This window comes from Meles meles, chromosome 9 (assembly GCF_922984935.1).
Source record: "Meles meles chromosome 9, mMelMel3.1 paternal haplotype, whole genome shotgun sequence".
NCBI classification, from domain to species: domain Eukaryota; kingdom Metazoa; phylum Chordata; class Mammalia; order Carnivora; family Mustelidae; genus Meles; species Meles meles.
Window position 1 is genome coordinate 71,058,357 of NC_060074.1, and position 23,370 is coordinate 71,081,726.

Sequence of the window (23,370 nt, forward strand, 5' to 3'; positions counted from 1 at the left end):
ACCTCTGGTCACTGTTTCATCCTGGTTGAAGCGAAAGCCAAACTAGTTTTTTGGTCTTTTGCGTGTTTTTGTTTTTGTTTTTGTTTTGTTTGGAGCTGGTTTCAATATGACTCAAGGAGAAGTCTAGGAGCTGCTTAGATATAGCCAGGAAAATAGCTAAATATATCAGATTACAGTTTTGTCTTATATCATTTAGATGCCTTATAGGGAGCCATGCTTATGGATCTTTTATGGGCAATCTGGAGTTTGGACGAGTCTTCAACACTCATTTTTTTTTTTAAGGAAGTTTGAATACTAGCCTGTGCTGTTTAGTGTGTATGTGCATGTGTGGGGGTGTGTTTTGCATTTTTTTTTTTTTTGGAGGGTTGAGATAACGAAGTCCTGTTGAAGCAAAATTAGCTTATAGCTGTTAAGAGATTTGATATTTGGTTTTGCTGTCATTTACAGCAAGCAAGTGAAGCTTGAAAAGTAGGTTTCTTGGTTCTAAGGGCATTAGATTGATACCTTCTCAAAATGAACAGAGTCTTTACTGAACATGAGTATACAACTGTAAGGCTTCAGACACCAACTTTAATGTCAATGACACATCACTAGAATTTTCTTTTTGTCTAAAAATATTTTGTTTAGGACCACATGGGTTAGAATGAACACTCTATGAAGTGGTAACACTATTTCAATGGGAAGACATTGCTTTTGGGGGGAGTACTTAGTTTAGAATAGTCAGGAAGGCTTTTCTCCACTTTCTGAAAATAATAATGCAGATAGTGGGAGTACTTAATTCCAGATTGCCGTTGTGAGCATGCTCTGAGACATCCTTGGCAAGGCCACTCTGAAGAGGCAGATGGTCCATTCCCAGTAGACCTAGGTGCATGTCACCATCAGTCAGTTCCTGCCCTGGACTGTGAAAGTCCAGTAGAGGTTCAGTGGTCCAGATGGTTGACTAAGTTAGGAGAATTGTTTACCCGAGCCCTCCTTTTTCCTTCTTTTTACTCTTTTCTCATTTATTTTTTTAAATGAAATACATAAAAATTGCTAGGGGGCACTTGAGTGACTCAGATGGTTAAACATCTGCCTTTGGCTCAGGTCTTGATCTTCAGGTCCTGGGATCAAGCCGTACTTCAAGCTCCCAGCTCAGCAGGTAGTCTGCTTCTCCCTCTCCTTCTGCCTCTTCCCCTGCTTGTACTCTCTGTCTCTCTCAAAGAAATAAATAAGTCTTTTAAAAAATTGCTATTAAAAAACAGAAAACAGATTTGTATAATGAGTCCATATTTACACATCACCCAGCTTCCCAGTTATTATTACTCATAGCCTGTCATTCCCCCACCTCACTCCCTTCTCCCACCTGGATTATTTTCAGGCATTTGAGGTAAATCTCAGATATCATATCGTTTCTGCTGTAAGTCTGTCAGCATGTGTCTCTAGAAGATACGGACTCTTTTAAAAAATATAACTACAATACCTTTATCACTCCTAGAAATATTGACAAAAATTCCTTAATATCATCAAATATCCAGTCAGGTTTAAATTTCCTTCGATCACTTCTGGATTTTACTGACTGCTCCCATGTGGTGGTATTTAATGAGTTCCTCTGTTTCCTGTACTTCTGTATGCTGAGTGTTAGCCAAATTTGAGGATTGACACCAGTGCACCTAGGATGGTAGGATGGAAATGTGGGAAGAATCCAGGTCTTCCACGAGTCATTGAGCCACTGAACTAGCCAACCAATAGCAAATGCCACACCTCTCAACTTACCTTGTGAGGCTGTAAATTTAACCCATTTTTATTGATCATTTGCAGCCATAAACAACTGATAAACCAGTTATATTCAAATGAATCTTCTATGTTTCTGTTTTCCATTTAAAGTCTTGTTGTAGAGAGAAGAAAGAACTATAAACCTAGAACTAAAATGATGATACAGATAGCTCAAAACATTGAATGGTTAAAATAAACTCATGATGTCATGTTTTAAGGAAAATCAGCTTTTGCTAGGATTAAGTTGAAAAAGCACACAACAGCTTAAAAGTATAGATGGAAGCCTGGAAAATTCTATATTGGTGATAGGAATTGGAGTTAGACTATTTTCCAAGGATTATTCTCCAAGTATGTGACCAAGAGTTAACTTCGAGTGTTGGCAACAAAGGGAAGCTTTCCTCCTATTATATTACCCTGAACATGACATTCTTTTTTTTTTTTTTTAAAGATTATTTATTTATTTATTTGACAGAGAGAGAGATCACAAGTAGGCAGAGAGGCAGGCAGAGAGAGAGGAGGAAGCAGGCTCCCTGCGGAGCAGAGAGCCCAAAGCGGGGCTCGATCCCAGGACCCTGAGATCATGACCTGAATCGAAGGCAGCGGCTTAATCCACTGAGCCACCCAGGCGCCCCTGAACATGACACTCTTAATAAGTAGGAGAATTGGAATTTCTGAATCTCCTCCTTTGCAACAAAGCAATTCCCAAGTTTCAAATTGAATGCACCAGATGAGAAGGCAGAGTGATGAGGATTTAATTAAAAACAATAGTATGAGGTTTGAATTCTGTTGAGGAAGCAGTCATAAAACCGAACAAGTAAAGGGCAGCTGACAGTCTGTCCTGTGCTTGCCCCTACTTCTTGTATTTTGCATTCCCAGACTGTGTTGTTTGGAAGCAAAGCTTCATTGTTTTTTTGGTTAAGTAGATTACACCTTTGTGCTTGCAGACGAGGTGCTGACAGCAAGTGGTTCCAGGAAACCCTCCCGAAACAAACGCTCTTTGTTTTGTGTGAGGAAGCTCTGACTTATAAATGGATGACATCAGTCGGCTTCTCAACTACTCCTCTGGATCCCTCAATGTACAGAGATGCATTGTTAATGACTTTCACTCTGAACAGCTGCTGGCTTCACTCACTGTGAAGATGGTGATCAGACATCCCAGATTTCAAGTAATCTGTTCTGTTTTCAGACCACCTGTCAGGTTACCTGCTCTGGTGTTTGATTAGAAAGATATCGTCGCTTTCAGTATGGCACAACCCCTTCTAACTTCTCTGCCCACTTGGAGCTTTTCCCACATGTCTTATTGTTTTGGATACCTCTTTAGGTGGTGTCCCTTCTCCTTTGCCAATAAGCAAAATTCCCATGTGTCTTCAGTGGAAATATCCTCTTTTTAGGGATCCTGCCGAGAAGGGATTCCAACTCAGTCCATACTAAAATTAGACTAAAATGAGTCAAGTAGGAGCCTACCTCTCTGTGGAAAGCTGCCTGATCACTAATTCTGAGTGAGTTAAATGTTTATTACTGGAATAAAGATCAAAGCCTTTAAAAATGCATAAGGTGATGCATTTGAACAGGTGAACATAGCTTGGAAAATCACTGAAAGAAAGAAGTCAGGGTTAGGGTTCAGTCTCAGAGATTAACAGCAAAGAGCAACTTCAGAGTCCACTGGGGTGCTGTCTGCAGGTGGAGACCAGGTGATGGACTCACTGACAATGTGGCTTGGAGAACATGCTAGAATCTCTAGTGTCTTTTATGTACTTAATGCATAAAATGCTTAGGAGACGTTTGCTGAACTGCATCGACAAATAACGTTTACTTGGATCTACTATGTTTGCTACACCAGATAAAAGCATTTGCGACCATGTTTTCTAGTTCGGGGTGTCAAAGCATGCCTCAAGTGCCACAAAGAATGTCTGTACTTGATAGTTTTTCAGGGAGGTAGGGCTTTGATTTTCCTGATTTTTTTTTTTTTAACCTGACTTTGTAGCAAGAATATTAGAAATAAAATTTAGGAGAAGACAGACAATCCTTGGGTGTAAGGAGATTGGTGATGGCTTGAACAGCTGAATAAATAACATTTATTTATCTGGCTCCCTGGGCCTTACCCAAGCCTTTTTACAACTAGCAGGTGTTTTATAGACACATTTTTCTATGAAGTAGTCAAACTGTAAACAGAGTGAATCCTGACTGATTATCATGCCTTCGAAAAGCCAGAGATGGAGAAGAGCAGCAGCACCACCATTTTCCTAATAGAAACATCTTTTGTTTTTGTCTTTGGAAGCACAGGACCTAGGCTTTGAGGGCAGATTTGGGTCTGTGGGCATAGCCCCATATGGAGACATATAGCCCCAAAGCCATACTTTCAACCCATTCTGATCATGGTTTCTGCATAGGTACATCCCGTACATGTCAAGGAGGTGCTCTGGGAGGAAACTGCACCCATGCACCCCAAGCACCGTCCCACAGCGTTACATGCATACGATGGTAGGTGCTCAATAAATGTTTCTTGGGTAAATAAAGCATCAGATATTGTTTAACAATATTTGTGAACAGTCTAGCTACTCCCAAGAAGTTTCTTGGGGCAAGGATTAAATTTTATGCACCCAGCTATCTCTTGGTGTAAAGATATCTGCCCTCTGTGTTTGTGCCTGAGCAAATGGAGGATGGGCGTAATCATGAAAACCATGGGAGCCTGTGTGTGAACCTCTGTGCCATATCAGCAGTGTTGCCTACTTAGCAACAGAAAGGCTCTCCCACTTCCTTTCAAGGCCTCACAGATTCATGGTAAGAGTTAGAAAAGGACCTGAGAGACTTTTAGGCCAGACTCTATTTCATCAGTGAAAATAATTACGTTTAGAGAGATGGAGCAACTTTTCCAAGGTCATATGGCTCGTCTTTGGCAAAGTCAAGAAAAAATTTGAGTCTCCCTGAAAATCACTTTTCTTTCTGAAGTATTTATTTTTATTTTAAAAAATTTATTTTTTTTTTTTTTTAAGAGAGAGAGCATGCATGTGTACGAGTGAGCAGTGGGGAAGGGCAGAGGAAAAGGGAGAGAGAGAAGCTTAAGCAGGCTCCACACAACATGGAGCCCAACATGGGGCTCCATCTCATGACCCTGAGATCATGACCTGAGCTGAAATCAAGAGTCAGACATCGGATGTCAGACACTTAACCAACTGAGCCTCCCAGGCTCCTCCTTTCTGAAGTATATTAAAGTTTTATCTGAAAGATTTTCATTTTGGGGCTATATATATGTCCCCGAATAGTTGTAAAATCAATTATTCCTCAAGAAAACTCTAAAAGCTTTTAGCTAGTTATTTCCCATATGACACATTTCAAGGTGTTAAATAAGAAGTTCTCACTGAGCCATCAAGATAAAATATATGACAAGCAAAAGAAAGGAGCCATAAAAGGATAGAGATCTTCAAAGGGATTATCCAAAAAGTGATTACATGACTCAAATCCTTTGCCTACATTCAAGGTGGAAAGAGGGGCTTTCCATCTTCCCCACCCAGATTGAACAAATTGGGACACAAAATGAAAGGTAGCAGCTAGAGACCCAAATCTCTCCTTTGTTACTAGAAGACATGGAGCTGAAGGCTAGGGCTTAGTGTGGCACCAAGGGCAGCTAGTCCCCAAACCCCAAGCGGAAGTTCTGAGCAGGAAAGATACACAGCTGAGGGGAGGACCAGTGCCAGAGGAAGAAGGGGGGCCAGGCTAAGCTTTCCCAGGGAGTGAACAGTGTTAGTAAGTGGCCTCAGGGTGCAGGACTCTTCACAAGCGTGGGCAACAGTCGTTCCCCATAACAAAATATAAGGGGGTTGAGGATTGGGTGGGAAGATAGGTGAAGAGAGTTTTTCTGGAGGGTAGTCTAAAAGCCTCTCTCACGCCAAAGTTACCTTCTAACTGAAAATTCTTAATTCAGAGAGTTTACACACATCTGCTGCTTGGAGTAGACTTGTGACTGAGTGGGCCAGCACTGGGGGATGGGCAGGGAGAGGGTGGGAGAAAAGAGGGTAGGGAGAGGAGTGGAGGAGGCACTGGGAGGAGAGGAGGAGGCATTGGAAAGAGAGGAGAGGAAGAGGGAAGGGGTAAAGGAGGAGGGAGAGGGAGAGAGAAGAGGCGAGGAAAGGGGAAAGAAACTTAGCTCCTGTCCAATAGGGCCACCTAGAGGAGCTCTTAGGCTTATGCAGCAGGCAGCAAGAGTTGGGAAGGGAAGCTGAAGGAGTTTCAGCTGAAGAAGAAACTTCTTCAGGTGAGAGGTCCCCAGCATAGGGCATGATGGGTTGCTGAGGCCCTGAGACTGTGAAACTGAAAGCTGCTCATACCCTAAGAGATGACCAGTCAAAGAAGAACTTTTCTCCCTCTTTCCATGCTTGCTTCTCTTCCCTCTGCTTGCCCTGACCCAGGAACAAACCTTGGCTAGTGAAGTGGCAACAGACAGCTGGAAACACTAGGTGGAGGACAGGAACAGACAGACCTGCCCCCAGGTAAATTACACAGATTTAAATTAACAGATTTCAAATGAAATCTGTTAAAAGTTCCATCCAGTCCTGCCCAAAGCCAGGCCAACTTGAGTTCCCATCACTGTCTCCCAATACCCTTTGTTATTTGATCAGAATAGTCTCCTTCCGTAAGACATTAGCGATTCCCAAGGCTGCTTTAAGAAATTTATTTATTTATTATATGTGAGGTGATTGAAAACTGCCAATCACAAATCTGGCAATCCCCTCTCATGAGCTTAAAGACGAACGTTCTGATTACGATAATTACATTTTTATGAATATCCTACCTAGAGAGTAACAATTTTACTATGTCAGACTCCACACAAAGATGCATCAATTTCATCTGCAATGAAAAATAGAGCCTAATAGCAGTTATATTTATATGATAGTCAAACATCAAGATGCAACATAAGTATTTCAACTGAAAGAATTCTGCTCATTATTTAACCTTGAGATGATGATTAAGGGTGAAGGCTTGTCAGCTTTCATGAATTATTTTTTCGTGATTTTTGCTGTTTTGATTTTTGAAACTCCATAATTAACACTTATTAACATTTGGATTCCACCCCCATGTTATTGTGGGCAAGGCAATAATGGCAATAACAACAAAAGATTAGTAGATGTGATTAATGGTCAAAGAAAGAGTATTGGGAAATCACAAGACATAATTATGTTTCAGGTAGCACAGTGCCATGCCAACTGACTTCCTACTTAGTTAAGTTTCCTAAGCCATGATGCATGTAATAGACGCAGTATTTAGGTTTGATGCTACATATACGTATTAGTTTAATGCAGAGGAATGTGTTCCATTATTACAGATAGTGATCAGGGCCAGTTAAAGTGTGTGGTCTGAGAACCAGCATGGTAAAGCAACACATAGAAGCCTGTTAGAAATGCAGGTTCTCAGGCCCTCCCTTAAGCTTGCTGAAACAGAATCCCTGGCAGTGGGGCACACGACCCTGTCTCAGTGAGCCCTCCCAGTGATTCTCGGAGGTCTGAAGCCACTATTCTAGCACGTTGTGACTATTTCCCTTGGCTACAGGGAAACACTGGCGTGTTGGAGGCTGCAAAGCCCAGCATCAGTGTAGGCATGCCCCCTCCACTTTTCAGGGGTACGTGCTCCAGGGGAGTTTAAGTGAACAGGCTGTTTTGGTCACGTCCCTGAGTCCAGGGGTTCCTCTTAAGTGGCTTTTATCTTCTCTTTCAGTCTCCTGAGGTCACAGGCCATAGTGTCCTCCCATCAGCAGTCATAATTGTTAGTTCATCCTCCCTGATAGAAGAGATGTTTATGATACCTTTTATAATGTCAAAAGATTTCCATCACCCAGAATCCTTGCTGATCTTCCTTCTGTATTACAACCATTTCCCTAAAGTCACCCTGAGCACCTTGAAAAAATTTAGCATCCAACATGGTGCTCTTTTGTGTATCTTGATGGGATTAACCTGGGCTGTCATCTTTTGACAGCACTCTGGATCAAAATTATGAACCAAAAAGTTGCATAGAAAGAGGCCACACATTGCAAGCATATTTAATTCAAGAAAACACAGTAGAACATACATTTAGTAAAAGGAGTGCCAGTGCTCACTGGCCAGGACTATGCAGTGCTGTTGTTAACACAGTTTTTCTTTGGCTTAGGAGATAAGGCAGCTCTTAGGAGGGAAATGTATCACTGAGTTTTGAAATAGATTAGCTAGCTAGCTAACTTTTTCCCCCACATTTATTTATTTATTTATTTGACTGAGAGCGAGTGAGAGTGGGAGCAAGTGCGTGCACATACAAGCAGGGGGAGCAGCAGGCTCCCCGCTGAGCAGAGGGCCTGACATGGGGCTCGATCCCAAGGTCCTGGGATCATGACCTGAGCCAAAGGCAGACGCTTAACTGACTGAGACACCCAGGCATCCCTAGCTAGCTAATTTTTTTTTTAAGTATTTTAGAGACAAATAGCATTCTGATGAATCGTACACATGGGGTAGTGTAAGTGGAGTATTTAGTATGACAAAAAGTAGATGCCATCTTATGATTTTATCTTCATATTATTTTATATATGTAAATTATATATATATGTGTGTGTGTGTGTATGACTTTATTCTTTCAAAGGCCCAAATGCAGGAGTGAAACCTTAGAACAGAGATTCTGAATCTGGAATGTGCCTCAGAGTGGCCTTGAAGCTTGTTAAAAATACAAATTTTCAAGCTTGGTTCAGCAGTACATGTCCTGAAATTTGAGTGACACAGAGAAGACTGGCATGGTCCCTGTGCAAGGATGACACACACAGTGTTTCCTGTTGAAAAAAAAATTCCTGGGTTCTGAGAGATTTTTATTTGGGAAGGTCTGAGGTGGAACCCAGGAATCTGGATTTAATAAGCACTCCTTAAGTGCCTCAATGGTCCAGAACTTTCATTTTGGGGAACACTGCAAATCTAACTCAGAAGATGAGGAAGGAAAACACACTTGAGTGTGAGGTGGTACGGCTCCATCCATCCACAGGAGTGGTACCTTCTCTGGGTCCTTGTCATGCACAACTTGAGGCTTTTGAGCAGGACAGGTATTCTGCCTAGTTCTAACGTTATTTCTGTACTTGCCTCCATCCCCAAAGGACTGTGAGCTCCCTGCAATGTGGGAATTAGGTGGTACTGACCTTCATATCTTCAGCTGGACTCTCCCCAGGCTTCCTCATTCCTGAGAAGGTGCTCAATAGATTGTCACTGAAATAGTCTGGAGTATAGTCTTGGCCCCTTCACGGGCCAGCAGTCTGTGACCTTGGGGTCACTCTCTCCCTCTGTGTCTCAGCCCCCCATTTGCAACACAGGAGATCAGTTTCTCTCTCCTTCGTGGGACTACTGTGGGGTACACTTGAAAGACTGTCTATGAAAATGCTTTGAAGTTCTAGAGCCATGTTTTCACTTTTTTTGAACATGACTTGTTTCGCTCTAACTTTATTTCCCTGATTAATGAGTGCTGGGTTGTATGACTGAGGCAGAGAACACAAAGTTTGCTTCTGGTCCTTGTAGGAAAGCAAATTCTATGATTTGGAATTTAAAAGAACCACATGACTCTACCAATTTCAAGAGTAAAAAATTCAATACTAAAAATTCACAATACGAAGGAAGAAATACTCCACACATAATAGTAGAAAGGAAGGGAGATACACTGGGAAGCAGATTAACTCTTCACCTTGCAGTTTGGGACTTCCAGAAATCCGTGTTTAGTGAAATGATGTCTGAACTTTAGTGGCTCCATCCACTATGATCACCTGAAAAGGGAGCAACTGTCTGATAGGATGAGCTGAAAAATACACATAGATCCTTTAAAAAATGTCCAAATAGTGGTTATGACCACCCCACCAGGTGTAAAGAACCAAGAAACTGAAGAATATTAGATCACTTATAAGAGGCAGTTTGCCCCTGCTGGTGAATACTGGGTCTGGGACTAGAGTCAGTCCATAGCCCAGTGAGGAAAATAAAGGCAGTGTACTAAATTTTCCATGAAGCTATGTTTATTCAATTGAGTCTACTATCTTTTACTCTAAGATTAGCTCTCCCCTTGTTTTGGCTTATTAAAATGTCCTTGTTTTTATGAAATGTCAATATTTTTTTAAACTGGCAAATGGAAAGTTGACAATATTATGACTTCCCATTCAAATTTATTTACTCGATCTCAAGTTTGAATTCTGGATTCATTCAAGGCAAGTGGCTTGAGGCAAATTTCTAATCCATTCAGGTCTTGATTTCTTCACATGTAAAGTCACGAAGATTAACAACGACATAGGCAATAATATTTGCAAAAGACCTTAGCGTAATTTGTAGTACATAGTAGATGATTAAGACTTGGTGGCAGTTACATGAAAAATGGAAACAATAATTATGTTCTCATCTAGATAGGTAAATTAGGTGGTAGGCCTTGTGTTTGCTCTACTATATTAGATATGTTTTTCCATTTTTCTCTGGTAGTCCCATTTGGGACCTATCCATGCCTTTGCCCTAAAAGTAATCTGTCTAAGCAGGAAGCACCAACGGAGAATTTTCATTTCATATACACAGCCAACCAGTCTGTGTTGGTGGTGAGGAGCATTCTGAAACCAGTGGCAGAGCAGGGTTGCGCCTACTGGCTGAAGTTCTTATTAGATCTAGAACCCAGACCCTTGGTTCTAGGACTAGTACTTCCTATTGTATAAAATGTATTTTCGTATTTACAATGGCCAATAAATCGTAGTTATTCAGTGTTTTTTGATTACTTGAATGAATAAATGTAAAAATGAACCTTGGGAATACAATAGCTCTGTAAAGCATTAGCGTTTCCTGGTCGTCTACTGCTGTTTGTTTCAGGTACCTGTCTTAAATAGATTATATTTTGACAGGTGACCTTTAACTTACTCAATTGCTTGTAGACAGAAAACAGGAAAAGGGTGGGAGTTTCTCATGACTAAAACACATTTATGTTGATGGATATGCCAGGTGTTCTGGCAGGAATCTTCCTGGTCAAGATTTAAGCTAAATTTGAGCTTGATGTCTAATAACAACCAGACTTGTTTCCCAGGCCCCTCAGGGGTCAGACATGTTATCTGGGTAGGTCACACTGTGGGGCCTTTAACTGATGCTAACACAATGTGGGCAGTGTAGTGACTGAACTGAATGATTTTAGAACTGTCTGTAGGCCACTCTGGGAGTACAAAAGAGCAAACACTTCTGCTGTCTTATATTGGTCTGGGATTCTCCTGTCACTCTTACGGAAAGCTGGTGGCTTAAGAAAGTTTTTAAGATACCTACTGTGGTTGGTTTCTGTATCAGAAGCTGGGAAGGGCAATAATACAAGGGCCGGTTTTATTTTTCTTAAAAAACATTTATTTATATATTTTTGCATGAGAGAGAGAGAGAGAGAGAGAGAGAGCACGCATGCATGAGCGGAGGTGGGGAGGGGCAGAGAGAGAAGCAGACTCCCCACTGAGCAGCGAGTCCGAGGTGGGGCTGTGTGACTCCTTCCCAGGACCCTGGGATCATGACCTGAGCCAAAGGCAGATGCTTAACTATCTGAGCCATCCAGGCGCCCTACAAGGACAGATTATGTGGGGCCTGAAGCTTTAGACAATTTAGGTGCTCCATTAAGGATGCTAATATAAAATCATAAATGACATAAACTTTGATGTAAAAATGAGTACTTATTGGAAGGGATCCTCGTAAGTGGAGGTCCCAAAGCTTGAACTCCATTGGTTACCTGTAAATGTGGCTCTGGAATATTAGGAGTAGAATTTTAAGACTAAGGAATTTGTGAGAGAATGTTGATGGATGGGGCATTTCCAAACACTTACCAGTAAGAGAAACATACACAGGCATCCCGATTTCCAGAAATTTGCATTAGGTCACTTCACTTTTACGAAAGAACTACATTAGTACCTGGTTTTTTTTTTAATATTTTATTTATTTGACAGAGAGAGAGATCACAACTAGGCAGAGAGGCAGGTAGAGAGAGAGGAGGAAGCAGGCTCCCCGTGGAGCAGAGAGCCCGATGCGGGGCTCGATCCCAGGACCCAGGGATCATGACCTGAGCCGAAGGCAGAGGATTTAACCCACTGAGCCACCCAGGCGCCCCACATTAGTACCTGTTTTTGTTAACCAAAAGAAATCTGAAGATGTTGCTTTTAGGAAAAAAAAGGCAAAATGTGAAAATAGCAGTCTGTCTTTGTTTTGCTGCCATCCATTGTAGAAGCAGTGCACACCCCAAAACAGTGAGAGTAGCCCGGCCAAGCTCCTTCTCCTGGAACCACACTCCGCATCTCAGCAGCAAGCCACTGGAGCTTTCAGCTGTGTCTGAGAGCATCTGTGTTTCATTGCCATTTATTTTGTGCAGCCATTTGCAAGAAGTGTCCTCAGGTACCGGAAAAGCCTAAGAGAGGTTATTTTTGGGGTCTGAGAATGCTTAATATTTTTCCAGATAAGTTACTGGCTTGCTTTAGGCCATTTCGGCTTAGGAAAGTTTTCATAGGCGTGCTCTACTTTCGGGTAGTGGGGAAAACCTGTGGCTGACCGTAGCTCTAGAGACGGACACAGAGGACCAAGGGCTCAGAGTGCAGGGAAGTGAGGCTGTGAGGAAGACAGAGAGAAGGGGCCTCTCTAAATCATGTGTCCCAGGGAGCCTTCAGTTAGAATTGGGATGTTAGGGGGCACCTGGGTGGCTCAGTGGGTTGGAGCCTCTGCCTTCGGCTCGGGTCGTGATCTCAGGGTCCTGGGATCGAGCCCCGCATCGGGCTCTCTGCTCCGCGGGGAGCCTGCTTCCTCCTCTCTCTCTGCTTGCCTCTCTGCCTAGTTGTGATTTCTCTCTGTCAAATAAATAAAAATATTTATAAAATAAAAAAGAATTGGGATGTTAGGAAACGGGGAATCCTTGAGTTTATTTTACACATTAAAAAACAAAAAGACATTATTTATTGGCCATCAAAACTTTTTCTAAATACTCCCCTGCCCCCAGTTCTCATGTAGGTTTAAAAAATTTTTAAAGATTTTTTATTTATGAGAGAGGGAGAGAGAGAGAGAGAAGCAGACTCTCTGCTGAGCCAAGAGCCTGATGTGGGGCTCGATCCCAGGACCCTGATCATGATCATGACCTGAGCAGAAGGCAGATGCTTAGCGACTGAGCCACCCAAGAGCCCCTAGGGAAAAAAAGCAATTTAATTCACCCATTGAGATAAAAGAATAAAAACAAACCAAATAACTCCTCAAGTCGGGGGTGGATTATAACATATTCCCTTTCCCTTTTTAATAGAAAGCTCTCTGTCACTTGGGCACCTGTGCCTGGTGGGAGCAGGGGGCTGCGTCCTTAACTGCCACCCAGAGACTGTTTGACAAAGGTGGTTGTGTGGGGGGACACTGGTTTGATTGTGGTGAGGTGTAGTGTGGTAACTGCTCAATAAAAATTTATTGAATGGATGAATGAGACAAATGACTCCAGTTTGAACAAATGAGGCCAGTTTTGAAAGCAATTTTTATTACTAAGACTGTCGTAATTCAATTGTACCAAAAGCTTCTGAATGCACTGAAAATTCCTTCCTGCATATGGCCTGGGTTTGATGGTGAGGGGATTAGGAAATAGAATGGAAGGAACTTTCACTGAGTACCTGGCCTATGCCTGTTATTTTGCCTGATATTCTATTTAAGCTTTGAAACCATTTTGTAGTTGAGGTGACTCAAGCCCAGAGAGCTTAAAACACCTTGTCCGTGGCCTTACAGGGAGCAAGTGGCAGAGCTAGGATTCAGATCCAGGTTTGTGTGTCTTGGGCTTGTCCTCTGACTCTGGGACGTGTCATTTGGCCTTTTCTTTCCACCAGATGGGAAAGACAAAGGAAGCCGAGACTTGTGCTAGAGGTGGAAAGGATTGTCAAGAAGGGAGTGTGGTGAGGTGACCAGCATGCTGCTTGTTTGTCGGTGCTCTGTGACTTGCGGTCTTATCCGTCAGACCAGGACGTGGGTCTAGGTGACCTGCCAGTGGGGTGACCACACAGCCCAGTTTGCTCCGATTTGCGCCATTGTGCCAAAGAAATCATTGTTAGCGGCCCTAGGTGCCGCTAACTAGGTGGTTCTTTCCAGGTCTTACTTTTTGTGATTTCAAATGGAATCTAATAATTCTCTGACGACTAAAGCAGCACGAATTTTCATTTTCCAGGCCTACGAGGTATAAGGTATATGAGGTATACGAGGTATATTTTCCAGGTATACGAGGTATAAGGGACTGACATCATGTGGGGTGACCTTCGTGTGGAGCTTGCTTTGCATTTCTGGTACGGAGAGCCTGCTGCTGTTGCTTCGTTCCTCTACAAGTACACTAGGAAATTCCCTTCCAGTCAGTTTGGCGCCAGTTAATCTGGGATCATTAGGTAAATATGTTTCCTGCTTTTACTCAGATTGGCTATCACTTATTGAGTGCTACAGTAAGTCAGGCTAAGTACTGAGTGCATGATCTCATTTTTTAAAAACTTAAATTCAGTTAATGAACACATAACGTATTACTAGTTTCAGAGGCAGAGGTCAGTGATGCATCAGCCTTATGTAATACCCAGTCCTCATTACCTCATGTGCCCTCCTTAATGCCCATCACCCAGTTACCCTGTCCCTCTCCCCGCTCTCCAGCCACCCTCAGTTTGTTTGCTGTGATTAAGAGCCTCTTCTGGTTTGTCTTCCTCTCTGATTTCATCTTGTTTTATTTTTCCCTCCCTTCCCCTATGATCCACATATGAGTGAATTCATATGATAATCGTCTTTCTCTGATTGACTTATTTTGCTTAGTGTAATACGCTCTAGTTCCAACCACATCATTGCAAATGGCAAGATTTTTTTTTTTTTTTTTTTTTTTTTTGGATTGCTGGGTAGTATTCCATTGTATCTGTGTACCACATCTTCTTTATCCATTCATCTGTCGATGGACATCTGGGCTTTTTCCATAGTTTTCCTGTTGTGGACATTGCTGCTTATAAACATTGGGGTGCAGGTGCCCCTTCAGATCACATTTGTATCTTTAGGGTAAATACCCAGTAGTGCTATTGCTGGGTTGTAGGGTAGCTCTATTTTCAACTTTATGAGGAACCTCCATACTGTTTCAGAGTAGCTGCACCAGCTTGCATTCCCACCAACAGTGTAGGAGGGCTCCTCTTTCTCCACATCCTCCCCGACACCTGTCATTTCCTGACTGGTTAATTTTAGCCATTCTGATGGGGGTGAGGTGGTATCTCACTGTGGTTTTGATTTGTTTCCCTGATGCCGAGTGATGTTGAACAATTTTCACGTGTCTGTTGGTCATTTGTTGCATTATCTTATTTAATGCATTTGTTAATGTTGTGAGATAGTTACTTACCTTGCAGATAAGAAAGCTGAAGCTCAGAGGAGTTTGCAACTTGGTAAGAGTTGGGGGCAGGTCTTCCTAATCTCTTAACCATTATGCTGTATTAAGATATGTACACAGGGGCGTTTCGGTGGCTCAGTGGGTTAAAGCCTCTGCCTTCAGCCCAGGTCATGATCCCAGGGTCCTGGGTCCTGGGATCGAGCCCCGCATCGGGCTCTCTGCTCAGTGGGGAGCCTGTTTCTCTCTCTGCCTGCCTCTCTGCCTACTTGTGATCTGTGTCTGTCAAATAAATAAATAAAATCTTAAAAAAAAAAGAGATACGTACACATTCCAGCATGCACAGCAGATCATTTAAAAAATTGTCAGGCCTCCTAAATTCCCATTGGCCTTTCCTGTATTTATCAGTGTCAGTGCTCATCCTGGAAGTTTTCTTGCCCATCGTTCCCACCATTCATCTTTACCTTAGAGCAGAAGCATCTGCCTGAAGAAAACAGACAGCAGACTCTGACTAGGATGCAGGTTCTCAGGAAAAACAAATAAGGGACTAGAAAGTGGGTGTGAGGAACCTCACTATGGACTGCTGCCACCTTCTCCTCTTTTTCTTTGCTCTGAGCTTGTCTTTCTTTACCAGAGTAGAAAACAGAAAACAGGGGCGCCTGGGTGGCTCAGTGGGTTAGGCCGCTGCCTTCAGCTCAGGTCATGGTCTCGGAGTCCTGGGATCGAGTCCCGCATCGGACTCTCTGCTCAGTGGGGAGCCTGCTTCCTCTCTCTCTGCCTGCCTCTCTGCCTACTTGTGATCTCTCTCTCTGTCAAATAAATAAATAAAATCTTAAAAAAAAAAAAAAAGAAAACAGAAAACAGACACTTGCCTTTTCATTTGCATTTACTAGACAATACTTAAATAAAAACCACCAGTTGACACTCTTATCACTCTGCTTTTATTTATTGTCTGGCTAACTTACAAAGACACAGATGTCTAGGGTAGTCTCTACCCCACCATTTAAACTGTCCTGATGATATAGATTCCAAAATGTGCATGTTTACATAATGCAGTGGTATGAAAAACATTTGTTTTCTTTTACTGTTCCTGACTACAAACAGGGAAAAATTAATTTTGTGCCAAAAAATGTTGGGCGCTTTAACCACCATCCCATTTCTGCTACTAAAATAACAAAATTGGTATTACAAGTTAAAATATAAAGGCCAAAGTTTTTACAAATATGCAAATAATCTGCTGCTTAGACATAAAATGTCGATTTCTTTCAAATCGCAAAGTAAGGCACCATTGGATTAAACATTTCTCTCGGTTTCTACTAAATAAAATGCATAGTGAAATAAATATGGAACACTGAATTTTAATACTGTAACACATTTCAATATAAAATGATATGTGAATGTTAAAATACTGTATTGCATCTTGAATACATTTATCTGGAAATATTATGAAAAAAAAAAAAAAACAACCCCAAATGTAAGCCCTGATTTCAGGAAGAAAATATTCATTTTTGTGATTTGCCATAGTTGAAGATTTTAGCATAGAAATTATTCAGTTTTGGATGCAATTAGGTTGCCAACTTTCAAAGAAAGGGTATAGGTGTATTAATGAAACACTGACTTAAATACATCCTATAACTTCTCTCTCCTGGATGAACAGCAACTTCGAGCTATGACTGTTTCAGACTTTAGGATGATACCTATTAAGCTGGGATGTACAAAGAAACTGGCCATGCTTACTAGCCCTCACAAAATTCAGATCCAAAATTCCCTGGATGAGACTTCTCTGCCATTATTTGCTAGGAAGGCCAGATTGCATCTTTTGTGAGGTGGCTCATTAGGCTTTATCATAGGGATTTGTAAAAACTGTTCATATCTGCTCAAAGAATCCCAAATAAAATGATGCTGCTATACTACCTGAAAAATTCTTTTTGGAAAATACTTAGCCAAGTTTGTTATACCTTTATATTTCTTGATTCTTTTGGGCAAAGGGCCCCAAATAACTATATGAAAGACAGCTGAATAGTAGAGGAGAGGGGGAAAAACCAAGTTCTCTAACATACTAAGCCCAGGACTTTGGCAAGGAAAGTTATAAAAATACAATATATCCAAATGGGCAACTTCATAATTTATTAGATATCCCATTTATTAGAACTCTAAGTTCTTTTGCTTTTATATAAATGAAACAATTATTTATTCTATAAATAGGAATGCTTCTTTCAAATTTTTCTTTGGATTGATTTCTTGTTAGCATCTCCTGGTAATACATGAACAGTACACTGAAACCATGACACAAAATTTAAGTATACATATACATATACATATGTGGCTGTGTGCTTTTAAAAAATAAGTAATGGTAATTTTAAACATAATCAACCATATAAAACCATATAAAATGGAAAAATTTCCCCCCAAATCTATAGCTAGATTTATAAGTCCCAGTAAAGTTTTGTAAACAAAATCATACAAAAAAAGGGCAAGCTTGGCTCATTCCTATGGTCCTTTCACGGAGCTTGATTTGCATAGATCCAAGGCAAGGGATTCTCCCAATGGAGTCAAGACAAAATCTCTTCAATTTGTAGTAGGAATCTCTCTCAACCCCCTTAAACATCAGATTTAGACGTTTAGAGTTTTGCGCATCAACTCAAACCTGCTTTCTTCTTCCACATTTCCAATTGGCTACCTTTTCCTGACTTTCCCCCACAGCTACAGAGCCTGCAAGCCTCCCCTGCTCAGAGATGCATGCTGGGCAGCAGAGGAGATGAAGGCAAGGCAGGGGTCCAATGGACAGTTAGCTCAAGGCAACGGGCTCTGAGTCCCTAAGCCTCGGTTGGCTTTCAGTTTCGTTCTAATGGCTTTATTCCACGTGACTGTAAACCCTGTTAGATCCATTTCTGACCCTGGTACTGTGAAGCACCACCTAGATATACACATCAAGGAAAGACGGGAAATAGGGGAACAAAATCAAAGGTCAAGCTATCTACTGAACAAGGTGTTTGGTCCTGACTTGATTTTTAGTTACTTTTTGAATTGCTAAAATTCATCTTGCCTTTTTTGTTTTTGAAACAAGAGGTTTTACACTAGTCCGCATCTTCTAGACCCGTGCTGCCCGAACATGGTAGCCACTGGCCACACAGGGCTGTCGAGCCCTTGAGATGAGACTAGTCTGAATGGGGAATGTGCTCTCAATCAATGTAGGATACACATGGGATTTTGAGACTTGGTACCAAAATAGAATGTGAAATAGCTCATTAATAATTGTTATACTGATTACAGGTTGAAATGGTAATAATTTGGGTATTAGGGTTAAATAAAATATGTTAAAATTAATTTCACCTATTTTCCTTTTTTAAGGTAGCTACTAGAAATTCAAACACCGTTATATGTGGCTCACATTGTATTTCTGTTGGACAGCTCTGTCCTAGAGCTTATCTCAGACTGCCAAAGATTGGATATCCTGTAACTGAAAAATTTTATGTGAGCCCTGAGTGCCCCAACTTGCTTAGGTGGTCTGTGGTTCCTGGAATCAGACAGAAAGCCAAGCATGCAAAAAAGTCATGGAAGCAAATAGCTCTCAGGGACTTTAATGTTAGAGTCTGTAGCAAATGAGCACTGAATGTTTGAACTTGTTGGTTGAAAGCTAGGACACAACGCATGTCTGCCACCTTGCCACAAAAGCCTCCTGACCCCTAAGCAGCCAGCACTGGCAGGCTGTAGCTGAAGCAAGCAAGAGCTTTGAGAATATACACAGTGTAAAAAGCTAGGTGCATTTCTTTACTGCATTCCCACCCCCGCACACATATTCCCACATCACCCTCCCTTTCCCTACTGCCAGTATGAATGGGACAAGTGAAGACAAGGGGAGGAGGGTTTGCACTCTTGGAGAACAACAACAGAAGGAGCTCTCGGGCTCGGTTGGAGAAGAGCAGGCAAAGATCACCTTGGGATGGGAGGAAGTGGTGGGGCACCCCTTTCTCTTCGGTTGGATCCACCTTGATGAAAAAATAGACAAGATATAAATTTTGGTTAGAAAGCTTATGACCTCACTGTACAAACAAAAGGATGGTCACAGAAGTACCTACTATGTCACCCTCTATGACCAAGGCTGTGAAGAACAGGCACTCGTGGGTGAGAAGTAAGAAATGAAGGGAAGCGAGGAAGGATCTGACTGAACATTTCTAGAGATGGATGACCCACCACTGGTTTCCAAGTACTTACCCAGAGTTAAGAGACTTAAAAAAAAAATTAGTTTTCTTCTTACCACATAGTACGTGTTTATTACAGATTTAGAAAATATGGATGGGGGCGCCTGGGTGGTTTAGTGGGTTAAAGCCTCTGCCTTCGGCTCCGGTCATGATCCCAGGGTCCTAGGATCGAGCCCCGCATAGGGCTCTCTGCTCAGTGGGGAGCCTGCTTCCCTCCCTCTCTCTCTGCCTGCCTCTCTGCCTACTTGTTATCTCTGTCAAATAAATAAATAAATTCTTAAAAAATATATGGATGAACTAAAACAAAACAGAAACTCACCAATGCCTGTACCACCCAGAGATAACCAATAACATGATGTAAATACTTTCCATTTATCTTCTATATATAAACAGCTCCCTTTTTTCTTCCCCAAATAGGATCATATATTGTCGGTCTGAACATTTTTCAGAGCCGTTACTGTTGATACATAAAATTATAAATACACATTATATTCTATTACATAAGTATGCTATATTTATCTAATCAATTCCTTTTTGTTGGACATTTAGGTATCTTCTACTATCTCAACAATGCTTTTTTGAGAGTAACCATCCTAATGGCTGTGACACTGTATTTCACTGTAGTTCTATGTGCATTCCCTTAATGATTAGTGATAGCGAGCATCTTTTCATGTGCTTTTTTGGCAATATGGATATCTTCCTCAGAGAAACGTTTATGCAAGTAATCAACCCATTTTAAAAATTGGGTTTTTGTTGTTGAATCACAGGAATTCTTTATATATTCTGGATATAACTTTTTGATCAAATATATGACTTGCAAATATTTTATTCCATTTCGTGAGTTGTCTCTCTGCTCTGTTGATAGTATTCTTTTTAAAAACTACGCATATTCATAGGTATGAGTACTGCATTTAAATTCATTTACAGTTTTTTAAATTCATTTGTCCCACATAATTTTTTTTCTGAGGCTCTAACAGGTTTTAGGCATGAAGCCGGGTGCTCAGACACTGTGAGCAGATCTAGCAGAGACACATGTCAGATGAGTGGGTCCACTGAGGCTGCTGCTGTGGGGGGACTCAGAAGTGGGCTGGCACTGACCGATTCTTCAGGAGGCATCTCAACAGGGATTTCCCAGACAGAACAAAAGCTCTGAGCAAGGGGAGGAGTTAGAGGAAGACACTGTCAGCTTGTTACCTTGCCTCTTCCTCTTGCCACCCCAACCATGTCTTTCCTTGGTCCTACACCTAAGGAGAGGTGCATCTGGATAGAAACCAGTCATGTGTGGTGGGGCCTTGACCATGGCTGACATACTGTCAGCGGTCGGCACCATGCAGGCTGCCCTGTGCAGAGCTGCAGTGAGACAGCAGGGCTTGGGGCTGCCTGGGGGCCCCGCCAAGCGGGCGCCCCACCCAGAGGCCCAGGCAGCTACAGGAGCAGAGCAAAACCACTCGACAGTACTTTAGTTTTGTTACAGAGATGATCTATTAAACACACAGCGCTAGAAATATTTAAAGCAAGTCTACAAAAACATTTTTGGGTACAGTGGACATTAATTCATTAGTTTCAGAAATATATTTAAATGCCCACCATATTTCAGGTTGGGGCCACCTGAGGAAGATGGAGTAGTGAGAGGACAGTTTCTGTCCTCGAGTTGCCTTTAGACAGCAGGGTGGGGAAGGGAATCTGTTCAACTATGAAGTTAAAAACCTAGAGGAGGGGGGATGGTTCTGTTACTGATTTAAATATACAAAGAGTACTTACAATAGATTAAGAATGCTTATAAGAAACCAGGAAAAATATTTAGAGTCCATATGAACAAGTCCTTAGAGTGATTTCATTTGTTAGTGCCCAAAAAGGAAGAGACAGAGCCCCTCTTCATCATACACACACACACACACACACACACACACCCTCGAAGCTATCTGTCCCATGTGAAGACTTACTTTTCACTCTTGTATAACCTTATTATAGTTATACCTTTTTTTTTTTTTTAAATCAGCCATCATCTAGGAATGGAGTATTTTACATAAATGAGTTTCTCTAGAAATTAAACTTTTCCCTTTTCCTTTCAAGCAGCAATACTCTGTTTCCTTCTGGCGTTTGTTTGTGGAAATTTTTCTTAAAACATCTTCTAATGTTCTGAATTCTTCAGGAGTGGCACAGAGCACAGTGTGACCTGGTCTTCACAGCCCAACAGAAACTCCTGTGTTGTCCTGTGCTGTGATACAGAGTACAATCCCGTATCTCTGTCTCTTTGGCCTAAGACTGTCACCTGTCACATCTCCCTGAAGCCACTAATTTTGCTTCTCACCAGCCTTAACTGAAGCGGCTATGATTCTATACTCTATGGCTGGGAAACATCCAGCCACAAAGGATTGAAGAACTGGGCGCTACAGAGTCAGGAGACTCTTGAGTAGGTGTACGGAACTCTGCCTCAGGAGTGAGGACAAGGGTAGGGACAGTTACCCAAAATGTGCAAATCCCCCCCCCCCCATTTCTGATTTGGGAGTTTGGTTCTAAATTGAAAGCTGTTACAAGTCTGAGCCTCCTCAGTGATCTATGTGTGTTTTATGCCAATTTTTTCTTTGTTCTAACCACTTATTGTCATGAAATTTCAGTTTCTCTATTTCCTCTTCTTGTTCCCATTTTTGTTTCAAAGAGGAAAAGTGATTCACTTCTTTATTGTTGCATTATATATTTTAGCAAAACCCAGAAAAAATCTAAATGTCCAATAATGGTAAACTAAATCACTGTATGTCGACTTGATGGGATACTATAAAATAAAAATCATGTGATAAAATGGGAAGGTATTTTACTAAGCAAAGTTATGTAAACCCCACCACCAAGAAAGTGCACTCTATACTTAATAATGATAAATCAGTAAGAATTATATAGATTAAAAATGAACAGAGAACCTGGTAAAATGAAAATATGTTATGTGGTGATTTTATGGCGATTATATGGAGAGATTATGGGTATATTTAAAATTTTGATGTAATGTTCTAATATCTATAATCATAATATATTTATGACTTTATTATTTTAATATTTTATTTTTTTAAGTAATGTCTACACTCTAGGTGGGGCTCAAACTCACAACTCTGAGATCCAGAGTCGCCTGTTCCACTGACTGACCCAGCCAGGTGCCCCTGATCATAATGTATCTAAAATATCAAGACAGTTGCAGTGAGTTTTTGTTATCATTATTAAGACATATGACTAGTCTCAAAACAAGTAGAAGACATTTGTCCTATCTTAGGAATGCCAAAATGGGGAAGTCTGTCCAAACAAGCAAAGCAATACAATTTAACCTATTAGCAAACCAAAGTTACATTGAGCTTGTGGTGACATGTTAAAGTAATCGTTTCTCATAAGCATTCTGGGTATCCCATTTTCCTCATCACTTGTGGAAGGACAGTTTACCAGAATTTAGATGGCTCCATATGAAGTTCTCTGTCCCACTCCAGGCAGGAGGCCTGGATTTCCTATATAACCCTCTCTCGTATATAATCCAGGCTATAGTAGAATGAAGCCACCTGAAGCCCTTGCAGAAATACTCACTCCGGGATTCACTTCTTGCCAGTTTACTGGGATAACTTTTGGCTGTTGGTACATATGGCTCTGGAGGTGGCAAGTCAGAAATGGGATGGAAGTAGAATCTGCTTTCCCACTCATCTGAGGGAGAGAAACAAACAACATCGTCAGTAATAATCTGCTACGAAGACTTACATAATGAAAGGACACAGAGAGCTGCAGAGAGCACTTCTAGTTTTATGCCTAGAAGTTTAGAGAAAACCCAGAAATGCGAAAAATGTCACTGATCAGCGCATCAGTGAAATACGCTGGTCTGTGAATCAAAGCAAAGACAGATCTAAGTGACTTGAACAAGCGTGATTAGGACCCAGCCGGTCCCTCTTAGGACCTGGGGGCTAAAGTCTGAGATACCTTTCTTCCCACCAGCGGGCCCAGGAATAACTGGACCCTCTCATAAAAAAAGGCAGAGGAAAGCCGCTTAATACCTGTAGATCATCAGGCCTCTTGCCCCAGCAAACTGTTGAGAAAGGCAGGTAAGGTAGGTAATAAGAAGATA

General features: G+C 41.5%; 1 protein-coding gene and 1 non-coding gene across 6 annotated transcripts in view; one reads left to right on the forward strand and one right to left on the reverse strand.

Annotated features, from left to right (window-relative positions):
• Window positions 1-8,447: 8,447 nt before the first annotated feature.
• On the forward strand, window positions 8,448-8,553 carry LOC123951268. The gene has a single exon (XR_006820413.1). It is a non-coding gene; the product is annotated as a U6 spliceosomal RNA (small nuclear RNA).
• A 7,447-nt stretch (window positions 8,554-16,000) lies between these two features.
• The window catches only part of WIPF1 (WAS/WASL interacting protein family member 1), a 114,626-nt gene continuing 107,256 nt past the window's right edge, over window positions 16,001-23,370 (reverse strand). For all 5 annotated transcript variants that reach the window (XM_046018543.1, XM_046018547.1, XM_046018546.1 and 2 more), the window contains 2 exons: window positions 22,842-22,955; window positions 16,001-19,067 (listed from right to left, as the gene is read on the reverse strand). In XM_046018543.1, coding sequence (XP_045874499.1) covers window positions 19,012-19,067; window positions 22,842-22,955 — 170 coding nt within the window. In that variant the 3' untranslated portion in view covers window positions 16,001-19,011. The remainder of the gene's footprint in view (window positions 19,068-22,841; window positions 22,956-23,370) is intronic.